This window comes from Chiloscyllium plagiosum, unplaced genomic scaffold (assembly GCF_037043375.1).
Source record: "Chiloscyllium plagiosum isolate Xiang-an unplaced genomic scaffold, Cpla_swu_hap1 HiC_scaffold_23, whole genome shotgun sequence".
NCBI lineage: Eukaryota > Metazoa > Chordata > Chondrichthyes > Orectolobiformes > Hemiscylliidae > Chiloscyllium > Chiloscyllium plagiosum.
The window spans coordinates 8,820,070-8,843,349 of NW_028270161.1; the positions used below are offsets into that span (position 1 = coordinate 8,820,070).

The 23,280-nt window shown below is 38.0% G+C and overlaps 2 protein-coding genes across 2 annotated transcripts in view; one reads left to right on the plus strand and one right to left on the minus strand.

The window, feature by feature from the left end:
- The window catches only part of itih2 (inter-alpha-trypsin inhibitor heavy chain 2), a 61,123-nt gene extending 59,121 nt beyond the window's left edge, over positions 1 to 2,002 (plus strand). The window contains exon 21 of the mRNA XM_087999355.1: positions 1,036 to 2,002. Within this exon, the coding sequence (XP_087855481.1) occupies positions 1,036 to 1,183 (148 nt within the window). The 3' untranslated portion in view covers positions 1,184 to 2,002. The remainder of the gene's footprint in view (positions 1 to 1,035) is intronic.
- On the minus strand, positions 2,000 to 23,148 carry kin (Kin17 DNA and RNA binding protein). Its single transcript, XM_043714116.2, has 13 exons — positions 22,992 to 23,148; positions 19,482 to 19,576; positions 17,973 to 18,016; positions 17,067 to 17,189; positions 16,514 to 16,695; positions 13,741 to 13,789; positions 11,786 to 11,843; positions 10,489 to 10,606; positions 7,036 to 7,086; positions 5,562 to 5,630; positions 4,336 to 4,435; positions 4,114 to 4,214; positions 2,000 to 3,321 (listed from the first exon to the last, which is right to left on the minus strand). The coding sequence occupies exons 1-13, from the start codon at positions 23,103 to 23,105 to the stop codon at positions 3,259 to 3,261; spliced, it is 1,167 nt and encodes a 388-aa protein (XP_043570051.2). The 5' UTR covers positions 23,106 to 23,148; the 3' UTR covers positions 2,000 to 3,258.
- Positions 23,149 to 23,280: the final 132 nt, after the last annotated feature.

Here is a 23,280-nt window from a genome sequence, read left to right on the forward strand (position 1 = left end):
CTGTGTTCAAAAATTATTTCTTTGCGCTTCACAAATAGTCACTTCTAAGCAATTACTTAAATTCACACCTTTCTTTCAATAGCCCTAATGTAGACATGGAAAAGGCAAATCCCTTTGATACATATTACACAGTACAGTAGGTTCTCAGGATTACTCAAACTTCTTGTCATTTATCCATGAACTGACAGACAATATATAATTGATTACTTAGTTGTGTTCATCATCACCAATTTCTATCACAATTCCTTGCATAGCTCTCCTTAGTTTCAATAGCTGCAATTCTATTTATACAGTACCAGCAACTTTACTCCTTTTAGCATGTCAAGCTTAATAGCATGCCAAGTTTTGGCTCAGTTGAATGAGAAGGCTTTGGGTCCAAGTCCCAGATGAGTTCTTCAGCACAAAATGCCAAAGTAAGGCAATATGACTACAGTACCAGTGCATGGAGTGTGTGGTATTGTACGGGTTCTGTCTTTCAATTGAGGGGTTACATAAAAGGTCCTCACCTCATGATCTGTACTCAAGTGGACATAAAAGATGCTACTATTTCAAAAAGTTAACTCTGGTGTGCTAATCAGCATTCCTCAGTCAACACGACAAAAAGATTATCGGGTCACTGTCATTATGCTATTTGTGCTACATGCTGTCTGCCATATTTCCCACAACAGTGACCATTTTTCAAAGTATAAATTGGCTGCAAAGTAGTTTGGAATCTCCTAAGGTACTGAAAGGTGCAAGTTTTTCTGAAACATCCTGTATCCCTCTTATCTCTATCTTTTGGGTGCTGAGATGCCAGTCCATATTTTTATTTTCTGTTCCTTCCAACATGTCATTCCTTCTGTTCAATGTTGTTGAAAGACAGCAATCATATTTAAAATCTTAAGATCTGCTTTGCAAGCAGGTGAGTGAACTATATTGGTGATACTAGGTAGGATTATGAAATTTTACAAGTGAAGTTGATTTCTGAGATGACGATGTGAAGTGGGAAGATAAGTGGCACGATTGAATGTAACCACATTTTCCATTGTCCTACAGGGGTTTACAGAAAGACTATAGAACGGGTACAGTAAATGGAACAGATGTCCAATGCTGGTTCATCCACAATAGCGGAAAAGGCTTTATCGATGGACATTTCAAAGATTATCTTGTTCCACACCTTTACAGCTTCCTGAATCATCCATGAGCTTTCTGAAACTGTAAAGGCTAGAAAGATAAAAGGTAGAGAGTATCTGCAGCATAGAAAAAAATAATTAAAAACCAGTCATAAAAATTACTTTTAAAGCAAATTTTTCATTCAATATCATCACAAGAATGTTGCTTTGACCGAAGTGTTTTCTACAGTAATCTTTCACTGTAGTATTGTTCTATAACCCTTTCACATACTTGTGATCTCTTACTAAGGTGTTCAAACATTCACTTACAATGCAGATTAGATGGCATCTAGATAACAATTACAGAAGGTCTGCTGTACTTGTCCTCCAGACTTTTTTTATTTGCTGAATGTTGCTCAGTAATGTGAATAGGAACCATTGTGCATTGTTATGGTTTAATATCATTTCCAGTTAACCAAATTTCAAAATTATAAACAGAAAATATATAAAGGCTGCTTTTGACTGCAATAGACGGAGTAAGAGTTTCAAAATAAATACAACTGCTCAGCTGTGACTTCCCCCTTTAAGGAGTTCCAGCTATGCTTTTTTTTAAAAAAAAGTGCTTTGAACAAGGTATTCCATGCACGTTATCAACAATACCAGCTATAAAAGCTGCAAGAGTTTATTTAGCAAACTCTGGTTGGCTTATTCATCACTGCAGGTTAGATAAATGGTCAAGAATTGAGTCACAGGATACAGGTTACATCCAGCTTACCTGAGAAAGCAAACATGATAATCTCTGGTTGTTCTGCTTTTCTGGTTTGATTACTGTATTTAAAATGATGCTAGGAAATTTACTAACAGTGGACGCAAAATTGTAGTGCAGAATAAATATAATGTTTTGCAAATTACATCAATACCGTGATTTATTTTTAAATGCATGACTAAGAATGCCAACATTTTAAACACAGAGGTACTAAATAAATGGTTAATGCAAACATGAGTTTCTCATTACTCATAAGGTTACAATGTGACATACTACATACTTGCATTCTTTTTCAGGAGACCTCTCATGAGCATATAACTTATTCTGATTATAAATTGGAAAAGTAGATTTATTATGTACTACAATGAACTGAATCTGCTGGAATCATTGCAGTACCATGCTTGTATATCTGCCTTATCAAACCAAGCAGGGCTTTGGAACATGCGAAGATGATCAAACTGCTCCTTTGATATAAGTGACTAAATGAAAAGTTAAAAATAACCAAATCACAATTCATTCCCTGAGGAATAAAAGCTAAACATTGGCAATGCTGGAAATTTGAAATAAAAACAGAAATATATAATCAAACTCAATGTTAATTTGGTTTCTCTCTTCATAGATGCTGCAAGAAGTGCTGTCTTTCTCCAGAATTGTTTTGTTTTTATTTAATTCTAAGGAACAATGTCCTATCCATTTTATTTTTGACATCCCAAAACAAAAAGTAGATGCAAGGTCCACAACTTGCGATTTGGTCAATGATTGTATGTGTGAGCCTGAAACAAAAAGGACCTATGGATAAATACTTATCTGGTAATTATTTCTTAACATACAATGAAAACACTATTTCTACTTGAGAGCTGGATGTTGCTGCTGGGAACAATTGCTTACTTGGAGGCTAAAGTTAACAAAAACCAACAAATACTAAATGAAACTAAAAGTATAATGATACTACATTATAATTTATAACAAAATAATCATGCTTGATATCAGAATATACAATCAAGAAAATTAAACATAATACATTTCTAGGTTTGATGTTATAACTACAAAATAACTACAAATATTTAAGAAATTAAAATAAAGCTTTATTTGTTTTTTGTTCAAATATATTCTTTAACAATGACTATCACACTCAAACCTTCAAACTGCAACACAAAGCTTTTAAACAGGCTTACGTCAGTAATTATATTAAACAAGAGTTATTACACATACATCGTTCCATTGCAAGAATGAAAGATTAAACCAAAAAAAGTACGAATTACATTCTTGCAGGAGCTGGGTAGAAGCATTCAAAATGTTAGAAATGAAAAACCCTGACATAGTAGAGTTTGCAATTTAAAAAAAAAATTCAGTGGACACCAACATGATGCTTTGAACTATTAAGTCGACAGTTAACACTGCTTATGCCAACTTTGAAATATCTTCATACTGCACACCTTCAACCTTCCGCCCTTGCAGAGGTCCCTATAAAGAAACAATGATTAGTCACCAAACATAGAAGTAATGTCCCCAGTACATCAGAAAATTCAAATCTAATCTAGTAAAACCCCATCTAACTCAACAAACAGACAGAGGCTTTCCACTTCTCATCCCAAGACTTTATGCCTAGTCAGAATCCCCACAGTGAAGGAAGAGACCACTTGGCCCATCAAGTCTGCACTGACCCTCTAATGAGTATCCCACCCTATTCCTGTAATGATGACTAACCCACCTAGTCTCCATAGCTCTAAACACTACGGGGCAATTTACCATGACCAATCCACCTCACCTGCACACCTCTGCAATATGGGAGGAAACCTAAGAACCTAGTGGAAGCCCATGCAGACACAGGAGAATGCGCAAACTCCATACAATCGCCCGAGGCTGGAACTGAACCTGGGTCTCCAGTGCAGTGAGGCAGCAGTGCTAACCACTGAGCCAGTGTGCTGCCCACATTCAACACAATCAGAAAAACAATCCACGTGTTATGGAGAATCATTGAAACATTTTAAAACTATTTAAAATAAAGCATGATATTAACTGCAAAATTAAAAGGGAGCAACTTGGTGACCTTGGATTCCAAAATCAGTGCAACTTTTAAAATTAGTTTCACTGCTCCTACACCAGTTATTATCCTAGCATAGGCATGAATCAAGGTCTTCGCACATTAGTAGTTAAGTAGTTAGGTAAACAAGTTAGTAGATACACTTAATTTATTTAAGGGATAAGTGACAGTAAAGTAAAGGCCTTTCCCAAGGCAGGAAAATATGTACTTACAGATTCTATGATTATTGTAGCACTGAAGTTTTTCTCATTTATAGAATCCAAAACAGCTTCATTTCCTCGGTAACCACCATTCACCACCAACAGCTTCTTACCTAAAATAGGAAGGATTTGATAATTATGTTTCAACCAACACAAATAATAACCAGATTTCTACAACTACTAACAAACCTTCAGTACAAATACATCAGTTAATAAGGAAAAGGTGGAAATTACCAGGAGCTGGAATGACAGTCTCCAAATGAGTCTGGTCAACTTTCAGTTTGTCTCCAGAATCAATCATTTTAATAATGGCAGTGTACTTTTCTTGCACATCCTGTAATGAGAGTTGAATTGTACTCTATTAGTGCAATTTTTTTCAGGTAGCTGAATATAAGGAAGATTTGCATTGATCTAGCATCTCCCACAAATAGCAGAAAACTAAATGATCGGAACAATGGCTTTCAATGTTAGTTGAAATATAAACATTGGCAAGGACACCAGGAGGACTTCCTGCTCATCTCCAAATACCACCAGGTTATCTTTTGCATTCAATCCTGAAGAAGCAGACCAGGCTCCTATTTAATGGCCCATCTGATAAACAGCAGCAGTGAAAGCACAGCACAGCACTCCCTCAGCATTTCACTTTAGTGATGGTGTAAGAACAACCACAAGCACACCCAAATTCTTGAAAACAGCAAGAAATCATTTCAAGCCTTATTTAGTCAAGTATCATAGTAGTACATTTTTCGTGTGTGTGTGCTGTTGCTCAGACAAGGTAATATGCAATTCAGTTCTTCCAATGATTGTTCAGCTGTTAACTGACTGATCTAGCAGGATAGCTTTTACCTGGAAATTCAATTTCCTGTAAGATTTATTGCTGCAGCTCAAAAACTTAGCTTCACATTAGATGGTCAACAGGGTCATTTATTTCTCAAACAAGTAAAAAAAGTCTTATCCACAACAATAACAACTTAATTAGGTGACCCAAATAGATTAAAGACCTTTACAGCTGTCAGCAATGCACCTGGGTGGCTGAATTATTTGCCAGTTTTCATTATTCATCTGATAGATTGCTAGCAGCAAATAACTGGGGTTCTACAGCACACGTACCACAGTTTACAGATTAACTGCTGCCTCACAGCGCCAGAGACCCGGGTTCAATTCCCGCCTCAGGCGACTGACTGCGTGGAGTTTGCACGTTCTCCCCGTGTCTGCGTGGGTTTACTCCGGGTGCTCCGGTTTCCTCCCACAGTCCAAAGATGTGCAGGTCAGGTGAATTGGCCATGCTAAATTGCCCATAGTGTTAGGTAAGGGGTAAATGTAGGGGTATGGGTGGGTTGCGCTTCGGCGGGTCGGTGTGGACTTGTTGGGCCAAAGGGCCTGTTTCCACACTGTAATGTAATGTAATGTAATGTAATCTAAACTGTATTTAGGTGTTCCCAAAATATACACTTTCTTACCTTGATCACTGCTTTCTTCTTGTAATATTTTTCACCAAGTTTCTTGGTTATCAATTTAACAACTATTCCCTAATCAAATGGAAAAAAAAGTTGAATTATTAAAGAGTTCCTGCAACATGTTCATTTTACCACATGCGCAGACCTTGGACAAAGAGCTTGGGGTATTATTTTTCTAGGATAGGCTTCTGCCATATTTAGGCAAGCAGTACAATATAGAGCTACCTCAATATCTTCATAGAAACAAAACTCTCCAGATACTGAAAATCTGAAAAAAAAACAGAAAATGCTGGCAACATATAGCAAGTCAGATCTGAGGAAACAGCAATTCTGATAAAATATTACTGATCGAACTGTTACTGTTTATCTTGCCTAGATCTGAATTTATCCAGCATCTTTGATTTATACTTCCTCTCAGTGTTTATAACAAATCAAAAGATTACAGAAGTTTAATCGAGAAAAACTTTCTTGAACATTTGCGTTTGAAATGGATAACTAAAAATGGATAACTATTTCTGTCCCTGTTGCATTCAGTTATGTGTATTGGAACAATTCACTCATCTGGACACAGCCTTTGTTTCTGTACTGTAACCATTACCATTGTGTTGCATCATGAAATGTTTTATTACTTAATCTCACCTGTCCTCTTCCTCATCGCAGACTAGGCCCTTAGTTGGCTTTAAAACTCAATTTCTCTTACTTTAGTTGTGATAAAAAAAGATCACTGAGGTTAACTCTGTCTCTCTTCACTGATACTCAGCAGGTCAGAGAGTATTTCCAGCACTTTGTTTTTAGTTAACATTCAATAACATTTGCATAGAAATCCACAATTCCATACAACAAGCTGCTTAAGGGCTATTCTCAGCATTACAGCTGAGAGTTATGAGCCACACTCGCTTCATTGTGAATTTTAACAGAATGAACAGATTTCACTCTCCAGTTAGTAACTAAAGGTAAAGCACTACACATCAATAGAGAGGAAAATAAAGTCTCTAGAACTAACAATTCTATCAAAAAAACTTTAACTGGCTACTTTCCATTGCAGCTTTGGGCCAGGCTTCTTAATATTTCAATTTATCAAATAAAGATAATCGAATCCCAGTTTGGGGAAGATTCCACAGGCAAGTAGTCCAGGAATGGAGGCCCAGATATACTTACTTAAATTTTACTAACAAAAATTGACAACAGTGTTTTATCGTAACTTGATAAGTTGAAATCCATTTTAACTGAATGACACTGTTATATTTTCACAAGTGTTTGGAGGATAGCATTTAGCAAGTTTATCTTTCCGTGCAAATTACTTGTCTTGGACAAAAGAGAAGTGGGCTGCAGCCAAGTTCTTCTATAAGCAACTATGTCTATAATATCACACAAGAATGACAAAAACAAAATTGTTCAGAGACACCGAGTATGTCAGACAAATCAGTAACTGTACAAAGTATTACATGTAAGCACAAGAATTACTTTCTGAACTTACAGTGTGAAGCCAGTAGTCTTTTCTAAGGCTTCTCTTTTTCTGTTCTTCGAACTAAACAAACAAGAAGATATTCAAAATAATTACTCTACTTTCAAAATCATAATCCAAAATTAAAAATTCACTCTACTTCTTAAACCCATCTGCTAAATGAAAAATACAGCAAGTTGGGGAGGCATAAGTGTAGATTAATTTTTAACAAGTGAGAGTGGCTCGCATGAAATGGACCATCATATTCATTTGCAGCTTCCTGTGCAGTCCTTATGCAGAAAGCTCAGAAAGCTACCATTAGTTCTGAGGAAGGGACACTGGACCTGAATGTATAACTTTGATTTTTCTTCACAGATGTTGCCAGAACTGCTGAACTTTTCCCAGCAACTTCTGCTTTTGTTTCTGATTTACAACATCTGCAGTTCTTTCGGTTTTTATTTAAGCTCACGAAGGTTGTTAGACTGAGAGAACAGAACTGGAAAATTTACAGTGTTGCTGAAAACAACGGGGATATGGTCACTGCAAGGTAAGTAGCTGTAGAAGACAAACATTCTGACTAGCTTTAGAAAGGTTTAAAAAGATATTCCATGTTGTTAGCAGCCTTTGACAAAAGCAGCAAAACAAAGTCATAAATGAAGTGAAAGGAAACAAATCGTTGAGGTATTATACAATACCTGGGGGCAACTGGAGCTCTGAGGAAGGGTCACTCAACCCGAAACATCAATTCTGATTTCTCGCCACAGATGCTGCCAGACCTGCTGAGCTTTTCAAGGAATTTCTGTTTTTGTCTTTGATTTACAGCATTTGTCTTTTGGTTTTTACCTTAAACTTGAATTTCAAGTATTCATGGAATCATATGGAACACAAGAGGCCCATTGGCCCAACAGGTCTATGTTGACAAAACTACTCTAAATCTGCATGCATTCCATAGCCTTGAATTTTAATGACATTTCAAGTGCTCATCCATACATTTCTTACAAAGTTTAAGGTTTTCTGCCTCAACTACCTCTTAGGCAGGACAGTTTAGAACCACCAGCACCATCTCCACCCCGATCCCCACCCCACCTTTGGGTGAAAAAAGGGTTTCTTCAAATCCCCTCTAAATCCCTACCTTTCATATTAAAATGTTTCCGTCTTGTTACAAACGCTTCAACTAAGGGGAACAGTTGCTTTCTGTCCGCCATGTCCAAGCACTTAAAAATCTTATACATCTCAATCAGGTCGTCTCTTAGCCTTCTCTGCTCAAATGCCCAATATTCCCTGGTTTCTCCTCCTCAACATCATAGTATTGGAAGTGCTGTCACCAAGTCACCTTTTTGAGGAACTGTGCCAAAATCTGTAGTGCTAGAAGCCCTATTGCAGAACCTTTACAAAACATTAATCAATGAGCTTTCCTCTGACCCATTAATTTCTTCCACATTCAACTGATACCTACTCACCTAGGTCCAGCCTGCAAACAACAGTGAATGACTTTGTTTTAAGACTGCAATGACGTTCCCGCCTCTTTACTGCTAGCTAATCAAGTGGAGCGGATCTCTGTCATTACGCCACCAATAAAACAGCACCTTTGACAAACCATTTCAAACCCAAGCTGCTTTACAAATGTTGCCAAACAAACATTTGACACTAATAAGAAAATGTATAACTTAAGTTGAATTCAAGTCTTGTATTGTGTGTTAAGAAGGAAAGTCAACTTTAACAGTTTCATTCAGAAGCTTGGTGCGAGGGAGTCGACAGGGTAGTTTTGTTTACATGCATTTTATTGAGCCATTAAGCCCCTGAGGTGAACAGTTCAGTGCATTCAAAAAAGGTAAAGGGAAGAAAATTGTGGTTTCGTTTTTAGCATTGTGGGTCCAACAACAGAGCGAGAACAATCCAGAAATTCAGTCAGGCTCTCTGCAAGTATTAGGTAGTGGAGGCCGAAGTGTTCCGTCAGTATGGACTGTTTGAACTGAAAGGTCTGTATCTGTGTTGTATGACTATGACTCTCAGAAACCTGGCAGGAAAACTGCTGGAAGCTGTTTTAGAACCTCATGTTTGTTCTAAAGTTAAAGTTTAGAATGCAGTTTGTTTAAGGTGTCTACAGGAGAGGTGCAAGCTGAGGAAGAAAAGCATCCTGTGAATGCACAAAACTTTACCAGAAGGAAACTGGTTACAGCCATGTCAGCCTGAACGAGAAGCCTTAGCATGGAGATAATGCTAACTCTTCACTGAGTATTAGGGTATTGCTGGTGTAATGGACCAAGCCGGACCCCCTCAAAACACTTTAAGACAGTTGCCCAGACTCTAACTTTTTCTTATTTTAAAGACAGATGTAGAGTAGATATTCCAGGAGTGATGTAGTTGGTCAAACCATTAGGCTTTAAACAAAACAACTTATTTACACACTTCGGTTGACACATGAACAGAAGAAAACAAATTTTAGAATAACTTAATTATTTGAAAACCCAACCAAATTGAAATTGTAACTTAACAAAGGAGCTGTTCCAATACCTGCATCATGTCAAACACACACCCCTTGGCAAATAGCAAATTCAAACTCAGGATCTTACAGACAGGAGAGATTGCAGAGAGAAAAGTCGGGCAGGAAACGTGTTAAAGCATGGAATCTTTTTTCACAGTAGCAGCTTCCCTGCTACCAGCAATTTCTGACTGCCTATGAAATCAGACCAAACTAGAAAAAAATCTGAACTGAGAGAACTAGCCACTCCCCTGCCATTGTTTAAAGTAGCCATTTCCAGACATATCGGTACCTTCACCTTTACAACCCCTATTGGAAAAAACTAAGGACAAAAAAACCTTGTTAAAAGGGCACATCGTCACACTGGGATAAAAGCAATCATTTGAATTTTTATCCTGATGTTTGTAATAAAATCTTTGCAATATTATTTTTATTTATAATGTAACATCAGTCAAGTGTTCTCTTGTTTAATAAACACTTCATTCTTTGTGTACCAATACACTGGTAGCCTTGTAAATGTGTTCAGTAACTGGACTTATACTAATGGACAACTGTGGTTCAAGGGCAACATATCAAAACCAAGTAAAGATGGACTATAAATTCTGAGTTCCAGCAACTCCCACATTCCATTAATTTAAAAAATATGACCTCCACTGTTAAAAACAAAGGAAGTGAGAATCTAACACATTAGGTTTCACTCTGGAATTTGTCTTATCCATTATGAACATAAGTTGGGATCATACATCACCAAGTCACAGAGATACTAAAGCTTGGTCAAAGTGGTAAGTTTTCATAAGTTCCGCAAATGACAAAGATGTGGAAAAGTTTCAGAAGGAAAGCGCAGCATATAGGATCCAGGAAATTTGAGACATGGCCAGCAATGATAAAGCATTTAAATTTAGGAATAATGGGCTACAACAGAGCCGGACATCTTTACTCTTAATTAAACAAACATTGAAAACCACAGGATCAACTACTGGCTAGTCATCCCTGCAGTAATATACCTCCATAATCTCATCTAGTGCAGATTTCTTCTTCTTGTCCTTTGTATCTGAAGACGTATGGCCCGGTTCCTTTCGTTTTACTGAAGCTATTGTTTGCAATGGACTTGGTCCCAGCGTACTGAAAAACATACAAGATATGGTTTACAAATTCTTTTGTAGTTAATTGGCTGAATTCAGCATCCCTGACCTCTTTTCTCAAAGCTAAGCAAACTTTTTTATGCTGCAGAACACATTGCATTCAGACAGAATAAAGTTAGTGGATTCTTCTTTAGAATCAGAGCAAATATTTGTCATTTCTGTATGCATTCAGTTGAACATGAAGAACATGCAATAATTGAAAAAAGGTTCATAGGGTGGTGAATTTTTAAATTCTCTACCCCAGAAGGCTGTGGAAACGCAGTCATTAAATATGTTCAAGACAAAAGATTTACAGATTTCTAGTTACAAATGACATCACAGAATATGGGGATAGCACGTGAATACATCACTGAGGTAGATAATCCGTCTTGATCTAAAATGGTGGAGCTGGAGAGAGGGCTGAATAGCCTACTCTGAACCTTATGTTCCTATTCCACAAATTGTAGGCATTGATAGAACCCCTCTTTCTCTCGACTGTACTCACAATCTGAACAACTACTCCACATTTCCAATTCAAAAAAGTGGAACCAAATGAGTTTACATAATTATATTTAGTTTAGGCTCTTAGAGTTCATATAATGGTCAATTATTCAAAGATAAAAAGGAAGTCAAGCATTGATGAGGCAATAATCATCATTTACAAAAGATCAAATGGAAGTTGTAATGACTGGGCTGCTCTGCTACTAGAATGTCTCTTGACTAGAAGCATTAGAGCATAGTTACATCATTAATGACATGCTCACACAGTGGGTTGGGTAGAGAGGCAGAAGGCAAGGAGGAGGAATAACACACAAAAATTGAACTGAATAACTATGGATAGCTCCTGTGGCTATTGTCTGCCTTGGAAGTACTGTTCTACAGGCTGCCTAGTAGCCTGAACAAGTAAGAGTGAAAGAAAAATTGTGAAAATCAGCTGTCCTATTCAAAGAAAGATGACATTTTAGAAAGGACAAAGAATGCAATTGAATGCTTTTAAGAAATCAAAAACAAAATGACCCTGAAAAATTAATCTTAGCTACAATTTCTTTTGCAAAACGTATTTACTTTCTCAGTTACCAGCCAAATCAGAACTATATTAAGAAAAATCGAAACATTTTCTAATAGGTTTTCAAGGAATGTGTTCATAACTTGTAAGATAACAGCAAGATAGATTTCTTACCTAGGTTTAGGAGCTGCTGTAGCGGATGCACTTTGTCCTTTGTTTAAGTTAAAGGCAACTATAAACAAAAGAAATAGATCAAGCCATTTATGTTGATTGTCAATAGTTTACAAGTGTTAGAACTATATAGTTGGAATCTTTCTATGAAATCTACTCTTCTACTCAAGAGTATAACTTCAAAAGCATCTTAAAAAATGAGCAGCTTCCACAATTAATCTATCTTTCCAACTGTAGTCATGAAAACATAAATTAGAAAACAATACTAAAATTATTAGAACAGTATTGAGAACAACAACAATGCTGAAACATTTCAAACAAAATAAGTGATGTAGACATCTAAAGACAAATCCTAAAGTAAAGTAAATCAGCTCCTCTGGTTATATTTAAGGTGTAATTGTTTCTGTAATTATGTATGTACTAATGAGTTGGGTGGGAGGAAATAATATAATCACAAATTATCTGCTGATAAACTAAAATCCCAAAAACTGAAAATGCTACAATCAAGAAAGGAAATATTCAGGAATAGCTCAATCATAACCTCAGAAACTGACAATACGATGAAAGATACATACTGAAATAGTATTAGACGAAAGTTCCAGTTTGAACTTATCTTTAGCACAGAATGTTGTGGTTCTGTTTGCCGAGCTGGGAATTTATGTTGCAGACGTTTTGTCCCCTGTCTAGGTGACATCCTCAGTGCTTGGGAGCCTCCTGTGAAGCGCTTCTGTGATCTTTCCTCCGGCATTTGTAGTGGTTTGAATCTGCCACTTCTGGTTGTCAGTTCCAGCTGACCGGATGCGGCAGATTCAAACCACTACAAATGTTGGAGGAAAGATCACAGAAGCGCTTCACAGGAGGGTCCCAAGCACTGAGGATGTCACCTAGACAGGGGGCGAAACGTCTGCAACAGAAATTCCCAGCTCGGCGAACAGAACCACAACAACGAGCACCCGAGCTACAAATCTTCTCACAAACATTTAGCACAGAGTGTTTGGTACCTGCTTCTTAAGTGTTTTTACCATTGCTTAACTCATGTGCATTGATAGTACATCATAGCTTCTCATTTTTAAGTGCTGTCAGTGGTCATGCAAATAAAGAACTTGCAGTGATCTAGCATCTTTAACATTGTAAAGCACCCAAAGGTATTTCATCGGAGTGCCAAACAAAATCTGACATCAAGCTATGCAAGATGCTACGACAGACAATCAAAAGTATGGTCAAGGTTTTAAGGAGCAAAATTTGTTCACAGATATATAAGAAACTGTTAATAGGTTACAAGTGGTCTAAGTACGACTTTCAAGATTCATCAAGGGACCACAGGTGAGTTAGTAGTGGGATTTTAAAAAAAAAACTTTCATTTGTGTAAGAACAATTCTGAACATAAATACACATACATATATCCTATAAGTATGATAACAGGAGCAGGAAATGGCATATTTTGTGGTATAGTCGTAGTGTCCCTATCTCTAAGCAAGAAGGCCTGGGTTCAAGTCACACCTGCTCCAGAGTTGTTTCATAGCATTTCAGAACAGGTAGATAAGAAATTTACTTGAAAAAAGAACAAGGGAGGAAATAGAACAAGAGTAATAATTTGCTAAAAAAAAGATAAATTAATTCACAATGAATTCAATTAAATGAATGGTCTGAAATGTTATTCGTGCAATTAGTTAGCAAATATCAGAGAGGGTGACATTTGGAATACCATTACTGGGATTCAACACATGAACGGAGAATAGGCACCAAGGCTAATTCCCTAGTACAAACTTCAAGGATTACATAGACATTCGGTTACTAGGAGCAAAGTATTGTCAGAACATTTCCTGCTTTTTCACAAGAAATAAGATTTTTGATGGGGACTGAAAAGCGGTTAAGTGAATATGCAATAGACAGAATGCACTGCAATGTTCTGGCCAAATTAGGAGGACAAACACATTACTCATTCACTTCAGACATACCTTTTTCTTCCTCATTTTCTCTTTTCAATTCTGTAAAAACTGGAATGTCCTAAAAGATTAAATACGTAAACATATTTCTTTTAAGAACTTTCAATTATATAGCACCTTTCAGAGAATTAAATGTTTTGAGGTGCTTCACAGGAGTGTTATCAAAAACAATTTGTCACATAGAGGTTTTTAAAACCGATGACCAAAATTTTGACAAATCGTCTTAGCAGGACGTATACACTTAATGGGAAGGTCCTAGGGAGTGTTGCTGAACAAAGAGACCTTGGAGTGCAGGTTCATAGCTCCTTGAAAGTGGAGTCGCAGGTAGATAGAATAGTGAAGGCGGCATTTGGTATGCTTTCATTTATTGGTCAGAGTACTGAGTACAGGAGTTGGGAGGTCATGTTGCAGCTGTACAGGGCATTGGTTAGGCTACTGTTGGAACATTGTGTGCAATTCTGGTCTCCTTCCTATCGGAAAGATGTTGTGAAACTTGAAAGGGTTTAGAAAAGATTTACAAGGATGTTGCCCGAGTTGGAGGATTTGAGCTATAGGGAGAGGCTGAACAGGCTGAGGCTGTTTTCCCTGGAGCGTCAGAGGCTGAAGGGTGACCCTATAGAGGTTTACAAAATTATGAGGCTCATGGATAGGTAAATAGACAAAGTCTTTTCCCTGGGGTCGGGGAGTCCAGAACTAGAGGGCATAGGTTTAGGTTGAGAGGGGAAAGATATAAAAGAGATCTACGGGGCAGCTTTTCACACAGAGGGTGGTATGTGTATGGAATTAGCTGCCATACAATTGCAACAGTTAAGACGCATTTGGATGGGTATATGAATAGGAAGAGCTTGGAGGGATATGGGCCGGGTGCTGGCAGGTGAGACTAGATTGGGTTGGGATATCTGTTTGACATGGACGGGTTGGACCGAAGGGTCTGTTTCTATACTGTACATCTCTATGACTCTAGTAAATTTTCAGCAAGGTCTTAAAGGGGAAGTGTAGAGAGATTAGAGCCTAGATCTAGGTGCAAGTACAGCTCTCAATGGCAAATGGTGAAAATCGAACAAAAGGCCAGAAGTGACAGGGCACAGCTAACTGGAGGATTAGAGGAATTAAACAGATAGCGGCGATATTGCCAGGTGATTTGAAACTAAGGATGAGAATTTTCAAACTCAGGCATCAGTGGCTGAAAACCAGCTTAGATAAGTGAGCACGGTGATGATGAGCGAACAGGACTTGGTACAAATAAGGTACAAGGAGAGCAGCAGAATAATCAACTCAAGAGGCAATTGTGAACTATCGGAATGTTTTAGCTACAAAACTGCACCCATATATAACTGGAATCGCCCTGTGGCAGTTACATCGTTTCAAAGCAACATAAAGATTCTTGAACTAAAAAAAACTTATATATCTTAAACTGCAGGCACATCTTTCCCCACAAAATATATTGTTCACTTTGCTGCTACATTAAATAATTAACTGATTGATTGAATGGTTTGTTTGCTTATCTGATTGGAAAGAGGCAGTTACAAGATTAATACAGAAGAAGACCATTCAGCTCATTGGTAAATCATAAACTTCAGAGAAAAAGAGGACCAAGTGTGAAAAAAAAAATTGTGGCAGAGTATATTGTGAGCTATGGTTACTGTCAGTTGCTAAAAATACCAATAGCTCTTTTAGTCGTTGATTAGTTTCTCAAAATACAGATATCTCTGAAAATCCAATGCTTTTTCTACGTAGCGTGTAGTGTATTTTTTCTGATGGCATAGCAAAGTAAAATTTCCATTAAAATTATTAATCACTAATAAGACAAAGAACATAAACGGAATTAAGTGAAAATATTTCCATAGAAAGAAAGTTTCAGTCATTTTCAGAAGCTACAATTCACTTATTTTCAGGAAAAAAAAATTAGATTGTGCCAAAACAGTTGAAGGCTCTGCCACTCACACTGCAGAAAGAAAAGGTGAACAGAGAAGGCTGGACCCAATTGAAAGGCTACGTAGCTGTGTATATATAATGGGGAAAAGAGGTCTTTGTAACAGAAAGTGTGCACTATGAATTCTTTGCATTGCGAGGTGACAAGAAGGTAATGAGAATCATAGAGGTTAGAGTCATTGTGGAATAAAGTGTGGATGGTCAAATTTTAAACAAGTTGGAACTGATGGAGAGTCTAGCTCAAGAGGCTGGCAAGCAGCACATGGGGAAAGTCAGTTTTCAAGAAACAAGCCAAAAGAGATAAATGGAGAGATAAAGGTTTGAGTTGTAGATAGAGGCAGAGGTGGATCATACTGCCAAGATGAAAATAAAATTATCTCAGTGATGATAGAATAACAGCTTGTCAACTAAGGTCATGGTTAAGCAGAACTGTAAGATTACCAGCCATTATGTCCTAATGCGAAGGGAGATAGACTTTGGAAGAGCATGGAGACATGGACAGGGTTAACATGTGGAATTGAAACAGATGATCTTGGATTTGGAAATGTTAAGTTGATACTGGGCAATGATCATGCAATACAATGATAGCTATACAGCCGACATCCACACGACAGGAATAGCAGCTGCTGTCTGCATGTATTAAATAGTTTATCCAGGGTTTGCGCATAATATTTTTGAGGGTAGCAAGGGGAATAGGAGCACAAGAATGGAACTTTACAATACTTGTGAGCTGTAATTCAGGGATGGAAGAAACCATGACAAACAAATCAGCTGGAAAGTTTGGAACAGGTGATACGGAGGCGCACCACAAACTGATATAGAATAAATTCCTCAGTACAAATCAATGTTTTACCTCCTCTTTTCCTTCTTTTCCTCTCCTAACTAGTTCTTCAATAAACTTGGAATTTCTTTCCTCATCATCCAGCTCCTGCTTCTTTTTTTTCTCTAGCTCCTGTTGTCTACAAATAGTTTCTGGATCACGATCAATGTATTGAATGTACCAGCCCTTTGGAGTTTCATCCACTTTGCAGTAACCTGAAATTGGAACGCAAAACACTTGCAATGCAAAAATGCTATTGAGATTAATTTGTGTATACTCACATTTGATAATTACAGTTGACTGAACAGTAATTTAAAAGACATGGATCTCAAATTGCCCATTTAATCATCGTCTTGGTGCAAAACTGATAGGAACTACTTCATTACAGCTCAATAGTGTCAAACTAGGATTCTTCAAATAAATTTCAGCTGGAGTAATGCAGTGTTCAGTGATGCCTGAATTTGATTAAACTTGATCCTTACACCACAAATTGTAAAACAATGCAGGAAACCTTTTTTTAAAAAATGGAGATATAAGGGAGGGGTAAGATTAGCTCAAGAATGAAAATCTAACAGATCTTTCTCACCTTCTCTGCCTAGCCACTTGGTGAAATCAGTCAGTGTCTCCCACATTGTTGCATTCATATGAACATGCTCCCTGTGACTGATGTATTCATTGTAGATAACATTGTTGTGAACACGTTTAGTTCCTAGAAAAAGAAAGTCCAATTATCTTACTACTAGAAGAAATGAATATTGTTGTAACAACATTTATGCTAATATTGGATCAGTACCAGGATCAAAAATTAAAGCAAAACTCCAAACAAATGAGACTGGGTATACTGGCACCGACACAGGCAGCAAACTAGTTGTTCTCTACCTAGCTGTGTAATTCCCTATGTGGAGTTAACAGAGGTGGTAGCCAAAGATGAAATACTCTTTAATACAAAAGGTACTGTTGAAAACAAAAGTCAAATCCAAAAGGAAGTCACTCCATGTCATTATTCGGCATTTACTTAGTACTGTTGTTGAGCAGATAATATGTGCAGATTATCTATAAAATCTCTGAATTACATATTGGCAGATACCTTGGGCACTGAATGTAAACGTTCAAGTTACATACACAAATGATTATTTGAAACAGCAGATTACTTATTTCACATTTCCAAAGCTTGGCTTGTTTGTAAATGGAAATAAGAGAAAAGTTTTTGTCACCTTTCAGTAAGGAGCTAATATATTGCCAATTAATGTTGAATGAACAGGCATACTGAAAAAGGTCAGCATGCAGCTTGTGTGCTTCTTTTCTGGAGACAAATGATGCACCACTGGGAAACAGTACAAATATCATAACTTTTTTATTTACAACAAAAGAAGAGGCAAACCAGCAAGAAATACTGGTTAGATTTATCAGTGAAGTTCCAAAATGTGAGCTCTCTATGAACTAAATTCAATTCAAATAGACTTTTATGGCAAAAAAAAAATCGGAAACTCACCAAAGCGTCTTCTAAGAAGTTCAAGAAATTCATTGCGAAACTCCCTGGAGGAAAACAAAGAATTGTGTGCAATACTTCACCAGGAAACGGCAGCATTTACCATCCATTTACCGTGTTATCGAACTGAATTATAGCACAAAAGAGGATATTTGGTCCAATGTACTTGTGCTGGCCATCTGAAAAGGCTATCAAATTATTTTTCCCTGTTCTTGTTCTGCAATCCAGTAAATGTTCTCTTTTTAAGTAGAGATCCAATTATTTTTTGAAAGATACAATTAAATCAGTTTCCACCAGCCTTCCAGACAATTCACTCAGAAACATAAATTAGAGTAAAACAAAAATTTTCATCTTTCATCCCCCACCCCTGCATCTTTGCCTGTTAAAATAATTCCAGGCTCTCAATCTCTAAAACGAAACCAACATCTAACAATTTACATTGTCTTCAAGTAATTTGTGAATTGAACAAAGACACAATGTGTCCTATAGCTACAACACAAATCACATTAGTTTGGTATTTTGCCTTGATTCTGACATCGCTTTGAGGCAGCAGATTTGTGTTGAATGATCAGCTTAGCATCAGTGATAGTTTAAATTAAACCAGTGCAAAGGCTACATTCTTGAACTTTAAACCTGAAATTTCAGATAGCCCCATACAACAATTCCTCGAACTTGTTTCTTCTGCATGGTCCTTCGAGATCGATATGCAACAGCAACTTCAAATGTCAATGCAATGACCTGTATCAGCATGCCAATCATTATTTAGAGAATATTAGAGAGCATACAGCTGTGCAGCCTAGAGAAAATGTTGGTCCCTTGAGTAGTCTAATTTTCTAGCATTTTAAACTTTTTAGTTAAACAGCGATGTTTAGGGTCACAGCACTCTAAAAGCAGGCACTGAGGTAATATCATTTAGTTGAATGTGAAACTATTTCCCAAGTTACCCGTTCACTTTAGGCCTTCATGCATAAGTATGTGATCAAATAAAAAACTTCATTTTGAGGCACAAACTATAGCAGACTTGATTACTGGATGCCCTCTTTGCATGCTGCAGTATTCTATAATAAGAAGAATACTAAATATTTTAAAAAATTATTTCATTATATTTAGAGCCCAGTTTTCAAAATGACGGTTATGGTAATGGTGGGAGAAATACACAGGAATATAAAAATTAGAATCATGATAGGCCATTCAAGCCTACTCTGCTACTTGGTAAGATTTGCTCTGGTTGTAACTTCAACTCCATTTTCCCATCTCTCCCCCATCAACTCCCTCATCAATCAAATTTGTATCAAATACATTCTTCTGCAGAACTGTAATGGAGCAGGAGAAAATAAATCTGTTCAAATTGAGGAACAACCAAATTGGAAACAGCTAGAAGGGGAAAGGTTGCAAGAAATCTTATTCCAAGTCAAAGCATTATGCATCATCCAAAATTTATAACTTCCAGTACTTAACATCATGTTGGGCACATCTGGCAGTAATTCTTAAAGGGTGCCAAACTATACATACTCTGAAAAGTAGTCCATGAACTGCTGTGGGTTCTCTGATGCCAGCAGAAGCTGCCGTTGGTGAGATTCTGACATGCAGTGACATTTGAAGCCATTCTGGAATACAACACAAACAATATCAATATTCTTATTCCACAGTTTTCCAGGGAAAAAATGACCACTAAACAATACAGCCTGGCTATCCAATTCTTTGCTTTCTTTCTAGTGAAATATCTCCACATCATTTATACTGTACTGATTTACAATATGAAATAAATCCTTACATTTGCAGAGATCTTTTCAGATTCCTTTTTGAAATTATTCAACCACAGAACTAACAGTCATCCAGTTATTTACTATAAAGCCTCTTTGACGAAAGGAATGACGAGGAATTAAAACTGGACTCAATACAATTATGGTAATGCTTAAGCCATGTAGAATTTTAAGATTACACTTTTGAATATTGCTGTTACAAATTGTTTTTTCTTCTACTTGTGGGAAAGTGGGTTTTCAGTACTAGCAATCAGTCTAAGGCATCTTTCCGGTTTTGAAACTTTTATCTCCACTACTTCTACTGAGAACATATTACATATTACCAGCCTTGACAGAATGTGCTAAGGTACTTCTACCAACAAAGTCTCTACACATCATTCCAGATCGGAGTGTAATAGAGTCATAGAGTCACTCAGGAGAGAAACAGACCCTTTGGTCCAACTCATTGATGCTGACCAAGTTTCCCCAGACTAAATTAGTCCCATTTGCCCATGTTTGGCCCATCTTCTTTTAAACCTTTCTTATTCATAATCCTGTCCAGATGTATTTTAAACGTTGTAACTATATCTGCATCTATCACTTCTTCTTGCAGTTCATTCCACAGCCAAACCACCCTATGTGTGATAAAGCTTCCCCTCTGAAAAAATATGTCCTCTAGTTTCAAATTCCCCTACCCTAATCTGCAATAATTATTCATAATTAGCCACAACTTTGATAAAAGATATTTTCAATTTAGACATTTGAACTGTCATTTAGAAAAAAATACAGTGCACCAATAATAAACAATTCCTGGCTAGATGCTCCGTAATTTTAAAGACCTCTATGGAGTCTACGCCCAGAAAACACAGTCTCAGACCAAAGAGACACCAATTTATGACATGACATGAGAAATTTCTTCTGTCAGAGGGTCGTGTATCTTTGGAACTCCTTGGCACAGAGCACAGTGAGGGCAAAGTCCTTGAATCTAGTTAAGGCTGAGATAGATAGGTTCTTGACCAGTAGAGGAATCAAGGGTTACATGGAAAATGCAGGCACGTGGTTATGAGGAATGTTGGCTCAGCCACGATCCTAACAAATGCAAAGGAGGCTCGAGGGGCTAAATGACTTACTCTTGTTCCTATCTATTATGGCGCTATGGAGATCCCCTAATCGGTCTTCTTTCTTCAAGGAAAATAAAAGATCCAATCTGTTTGTCATTCCCGATATGTATAGCCTGGCGATTCTTGGATAAATCCTCACCCTCTCCAGAGTTTCTATATCCTTTCGGGCTATTTTCCCTGGAGTATCGGAGGCTGAGGGGTTACCCTATTTTATAAAATCATGAGGGGCATGGATAGGGTAAATAGGCAAGGTCTTTTCCCCAGGGTGGGGGAGCCCAAAACTAGAGGGCATAGGTTCAGGGTGAGAGGGGCAAGATATAAAAAGGCCCTAAAGGGCAACGTTTTCATGCAGTGGAATGAGCTGCCAGAGGAAGTAATGGAGGCAGATCCAATTACAACATTTAAAAGGCATCTGGATGGGTATATGAATAGGAAGGGTTTAGAGGGATATGCTGGCAAATGGGTCTAGATTTATATAGGATATATGGTCAGCATGGAGAGTTGGACCGAAGGTTCTGTTCCCGTGCTGTATATGTCTATGACTCAATGACTTTCAATTTTTTGAAACAGTGCAATTCCCATGTATAAGAAACCAATCTGATGAACTCTCTGAAACGCTAACAGAAAATGCTGGATTAACTCAGCAGATCTGGCAACATCTGTGTGCATGTGAGACAGAGAAAGCAGAGTTAATGTTTCAAGCACAGAGACCCTTTTCCTTACTCTGAAAACAACAAATGCTGGAGATCACAGTGGATCAGACTCATCTTGACTCAGAATGTGAGCTTCTGTCTCTTTCTCTCTCCCCATGGATGCTGTCTGACCTGCGGAAGATTCCAGCATCTGTAGTAATTTTCCCCTTGCTCTCCTCAGAGGATGACAGTGGCCTTCCCAACAAAGTTAAAAATCACACAACACCAGGTTACAGTTCAACAGGATTATTTGAAAGTGTAAGCTTTTGGAACGCTGCTCCTTTGTCAGGAAGCTAGTCGAGCAGGATACATGGGACACAGGTAAACCTGCAGGACTATAACCTGGCATTGTTTGCTTTTTAACTTTGTCCACCCCAGCCCAACACCAGTACCTCCAGATCACAGAAGTATAGTAAAAGATCAAAGTATCATACAGTTGATGAAATGTGTTAGACAAGCATGGATGGCTGTTAAGTCTTTAATCATTTAGAATGGGGATGCAAGAATCTCAGAATTTATTTCAAGTCACAAGTTAACTTCGAGGCTTTATCATGATGAGGAGGTGCCGGTGTTGGACTGGAATGGACAAAGTTAAAAATCACACCTCACCAGGTTATTGTCCAACAGGTTTGTTTGTAAGTACTAGCTTTTGGAGCACTGTTCCTTCGTCAGATAGCTACTGGGGCAGGGTCATAAGTCACAATGTATAAAATCACAATGTCATGCAACTGATATGAGAAATTGAACAAACCTAGATTGCTAGGCGAAAGTGAGTATTGCAGATGCTGGAGATCAGAATCAAAATTAGAGTGGTGCTGGAAAAGCACAGCAGCTCAGGCAGCATCTGAGGAGCAGGAAAATCGACGCTTCGGGCAAAAGCCCTTCATCAGAAAAAAACCTAGATTGCTGTTAAGTATTTCATAATGGATTGCAGGTTTCGATTGCTTAACATGCAAATCCCAGAGCTTCTTTCAAGTCACATTCTCGAGATAACATAAGGTTTATTTTTTATTTAAAAGTGACATCTCAGTTTTAACACTATACATTAATAAATAGGTGACATCTCAGCTCAGACAACGCATTAAAGGTGTGAGGTTAGAGGCTTTCTGCATGCCAACCTGGAGTCAGACTCCAGGTTGTGGTGTGATCTTTAAACTCTATCCAACAGCAGCAGCAGCAGCTCCCCCGCGTCATGGCTTCCCTGACAAAGGAGAAAATCACACAACACCAGGTTATAGTCCAACAGGTTTAACTGGGTGCTTCCAATTAAACCTGTTGGACTATAACTTGGTGTTGTGTGATTTTTAACTTTGTACACCCCAGTCCAACACCCGCGTCTCCAAATCCTCACAAAGGAGGCCTTCCTTCTTGATGCTGGAGGGGTGTGGGGGGGGGAGGGGTGCAAGGACCAGCCAGACCCTGAATCCTGCACCCAGGCAGGAACCGCGCGTACTCTGGTTCGCTCACCTCGTCCCGACACTGCTTCTGACACATCTGACAGTACCATCGCAGTTTCTGCAGCCCCTTCGACTTAATGCGGTTGGCGATCGCCTTGGGAGTCAGGAACTCGGCTTTGCCCATCCTTCAGCAGCAGCGGCGGCGGCGACGGCGGACTGACAGCGCACAAAGTGCTGACGTCTCCGCACCCCTCAGGTGATGACGTCACCGACGCCGGAGCCCTTGCGTGTTCGTCACCGACTTCCATCCAGCTGCTTTTTCTTAAACCTTTTCACCCATCCTCTTTGCGTTGCTTTCC